Genomic DNA, 4113 nt, shown 5'->3' with positions numbered 1-4113 from the left:
TTTGAGACAGCATCTGTCACCTAGGCTGGAGTACGGTGGCATGATCATGGCTCACTACAGCCTCAACCTCCTGGGCTCTGGTGATGCTCTCTTCTTGGCCTCAAGTAGGAGGGACTACAGGCCCGTGCCAGCCACCATACTCAAGCTAACTGTTGTACTTTCTGTAGAGACAGGGTCTTGCTATGTTCCCCAGGCTGGTCTTGAACTCCTGAGCTCAAAATCTGCCGCCCTCAGCTTCCCCCAAAGTGCTGGGATTACAGTCGTGAGCCACTGTGCCCAGCCCATAAATCTTTAGGAGCCAAAATTATGTACCCAAATTTGGTATCCTAGGCTCAAAGTTTAAAAGTGTAGAGCAACTAGATAAAATATAACAATCAGGGCCAGAAATAATAAGGCTTCTCTTTAGCAACATTTCTCTAAATTGTGACTTCTTTCCCATTTTGAAAAAAACAGTTTTTGTAGAAAGTAATAATGGGCCAGGCGTGGTGGCTCAAGCCTGTAATCCCAGCACTTTTGGGAGGTTGAGGCAGGACTACCTGAGGTCAGGAGCTCAAGACCTGCCTGGCCAACATGGCAAAACCCTGTCTCTACTAAAAGTAGAAAAATTAGCTGGGCGTGGTGGTGGGCGCCTGTAATCCCAGCTACTCAGGAGGCTGAGGCAGAAGAATCACTTGAACCTGAGAGGCGGAGGTTGCAGTGAGCCGAGATTTTTCCACTGCACTCCAGCCTGGGTGACAAGAGCAAGGCTTTGCCTTAAAAAAAAAATAAAAAAAAAAATGCTGGGCAAGGTGGCTCATGCAATCCCAGCACTTTGGGAGGCCGAGGTGGGTGAATCACTTGAGGTTAGGTGATTGAGAAAATCTGGCCAACATGGTGAAACCCCGTCTCTACTAAAAATACAAAAATTAGCCAGGCATGGAGGTGCACGCCTGTAAACCTACTTGGGAGGCTGAGGCAAAAGAATCGCTTGAATCTCCTGGGAGGCAGAGGTTGTAGTGAGCTGAGATCGAGCCACTGCACTCCAGCCTGGGCCACAGAGTGAGATTCCATCTCAAAGGCAAAAAAAGGGAATAATGAAAATTCTATATAATATGCATTAGAGCAAAAATTAAAATGGAAGGCATTGAGTGTCGATTGTCATAGGCATTATTTACACTCATTAACATATCCTCAAATTATCCTGCAACTCCTGAAAAAAAGTGTTTAAAAAATGTTTTAAATGCCTTTCTCAGTCTACACTAATACTTTTCTTCTTAGAGAAACGAAGTTCACACATGTGACCTGCTGTGTATTTAGTCAATCAGCTAAAGATCTATACTTTTGCCAACCATCCTCACCTCAGACCGAAGGTTTAAAGTCTATAAACAGCTGCTAATGAAAAATATTCAAAAATGCATGAGCCAATCACAAATTTCTCATCAGTCACATCTTCTAGAAATGAAAATAGCATTTCTAGATAAACATAAGAAAGTATCAATGCAAACATTCTCAAACCATCTTGCTGAAATATTGAGCATTTTCATCCAAATTTCAGTCTCACTATTGCACATGCCTCCTGCAGATGAGGGCTCAATGCATAAGTCCGATCTTGCCAAAACCAATCATTTCATGAAAAATGAGAAAGAATATCAAAGTAAATGTGCAAATAAAATTGGTGCTTAAAGCATGTTCAAAACATAAGTCCCCAAGACAAAGGAGTTATAACTCGTTGGCAGAAAAATAGCCAAGCAACTACACCTGATTTTCCCATTTGTCTTTAATAAGATCTTATTTAGCTAGCACAAACCAAAGACAAAGATTGCAAGCTAACAAAACAACCATGTATTGAACTGAGTTTCCCATTCTCTAGTTTTAACTGTATTTCCTTTATATGGGGTAATAGCCAGTTCATGTAGAAAATAAGTTATCGACATACTTTTTCAAGTAACAGCCTGGATATCTTCAGCTTCACGAAACGGGTATAACAGTTTTAAGCTGCACACTTGAGAGAGCCTAGCATTCAATCTGAGAGCTTGGCACTCGCCGCATGTTTAGGGCGTGACGATGTATCTCTTGCATCTGTCTGATGCGGTCCTTCTGCCACATTAGGTTTTGAGGCATGGGATATCTCTGTGTGCCATGCAAGTATCGGTATGGGATCCTCACGTGACAAGCAGTGGCTCTACAACGAGGTTGTGGCATAGGAGGAAGAAGCATCCACCTCTTCCTCTCCGCACAATATCGGTAGGCTTCTTTCCGATACTGTTTATCTATATCATCACTGTTTTTCCAGCCTCCAATAATGAAGACATCATCTTTGTAATAGCAAATGGCTGCTCCTTCGATGCTTAGGACTTCTGGAGGCAAGCTTTCAAGGATCTCATCAGATACTTGGCTGGCAATTTTTCTTACTGCCTCTTCGTTTTCTAAACAGTAACTCTTGGGACAACATGATGCTGTCTGATAAAAGTTTGAATTGACCACAGACATTTGGAAAAAGCAGTAATTGTCAATAAGTGGCAAAGATTCCACATCTTGCCACTGTCGAGTCTCTGTATCATAGCAAGTAATTACAGCCTTTAGTCCATCTTCAGTGTCCCGGTCCACAGGAGTGCGGGCGGCAATGTATACAAACCGGTCTTCGATGCCTAGTGCTTTGACATCTCGAAGAATCTTTGGTGCCGATTCCAAGTTGTGCCATTTGTCAAGCTCAGGATTATAAACAGTCACATCTTTAAAACCAGGACTAAAGTTGCCATGTCCTCCAATGCTATAGAGCTTCCCTTTGACTTCTGTTAGCCCAAAAGAATGCTTTCTTGTCATCAGGCTACAAACATGTTCCCATGTATTCAAATTTGGGTTATACCTTTCTACAGTTTTAGCAAACCCTGGCTCCATTGATCCCGCAACATACACGTAGGATTCTGTTACTGCAACAGCATGTCCATCGAGGTGATTATGAATATGTGGCAGGTTTACCCATCTATCCTCATCAACAAAATACCCCACACATTCACTTAAATAGTCCCCTCCTTCTGAAACACCTCCAATAACCATGATCACGTCCATATTTTGCCCATAACGAGGCAGTAGTGAAACATGAGAAGTGGGGAGCTGGAATGTGCCAGACTGTATATTCTCAGCTCTCAGAGCATGCCTCTCCACTGCGTCAGCCACCAACTTGACGCAAACTTCATTATTGGCTACCAGCCTCTCTGGTTTGACATGTCGTGTAAGGTAGGTAGGTTTCATCTGGGACAACCTGAGCAATTTAAAAAGTTCTTCAAAGTATCTCTCTCTCTCTTCAGCATTTCTCTGAACCCATTTCAAAACGGTTTCAAAGAGAACCTCTTCAGAATCAACCGTAATTTCCAAATCTGAAAGCCAGTCTCTAATGAGATGGAAAGGTAATGTATAAAATTCTTCATCCTGAATCACTTTGTGGAAATTTCTCCGTATCATATCAGCAGCCTTCAGAGCAAGTTGGCTCAGGGTGTACATGTGGGCTAAGCTATGAATTGCCACACAATTTGAGAGGTGAAGTTTTTTCTTAAGAAATTCTCCACAAAATTCTTTTAAACGAATTAGTAGGAACCTAAAATCAAGAAAAAGGGAAAAGATGAATTTTTCAAATGTACATATTTCATGTGGTTACTTTTTTCTTTTTTTTTGAGACAGGGTCTCACTCTGTCTGTCACCCAGACGGGAGTGCAGTGGTGTGTTCTCGGCTCACTGCAACCTCTGCCTCCTGGGTTCCAGCGATTCTCCTGCCTTAGCTTCCCAAGTAGCTGGGATTACAGCTACTTGCCACCACGTCCAGCTAATTTTTGTATTTTTAGTAGAGGTGGGGTTTCACTATGTTGGCCAGGCTGGTCTCAAACTCCTGACCTCAAAGTGATCCGCCTGCCTCGGCCTCCCAAAGTGCTGGGATTACAAGTTTGAGCTACCATGCCCGGCCTACGTTTTTTTTTTTTGACACAGTCTCACTCTGTTGGCCAAGCTGGAGTACAGTAGCACCATCTCGGCTCACTGCAACCTCTGTCTCCCGGCTCAAGCAATTCTCCTACCTCAGCCTACCAAGCAGCTGGGATTACAGGCATGTGCCACCATATCTGGCTAATTTTTTTTTTTTTT

The 4113-nt window shown here is 43.0% G+C and overlaps 1 protein-coding gene across 1 annotated transcript in view; it reads right to left on the bottom strand.

Annotated features, from left to right (window-relative positions):
• Positions 1-1798: 1798 nt before the first annotated feature.
• Positions 1799-4113, bottom strand: part of KLHL11 (kelch like family member 11) — a 12362-nt gene continuing 10047 nt past the window's right edge. Inside the window, exon 2 of the mRNA XM_017509439.2 lies at positions 1799-3574. Coding sequence (XP_017364928.1) covers positions 1993-3574 — 1582 coding nt within the window. The 3' untranslated portion in view covers positions 1799-1992. The remainder of the gene's footprint in view (positions 3575-4113) is intronic.

This window comes from Cebus imitator, unplaced genomic scaffold (assembly GCF_001604975.1).
Source record: "Cebus imitator isolate Cc_AM_T3 unplaced genomic scaffold, Cebus_imitator-1.0 Scaffold415, whole genome shotgun sequence".
Lineage (NCBI taxonomy): Eukaryota > Metazoa > Chordata > Mammalia > Primates > Cebidae > Cebus > Cebus imitator.
The sequence above is the reverse complement of the archived record's forward strand: the minus strand, read 5'-3'. Positions and strand labels throughout refer to the sequence as shown.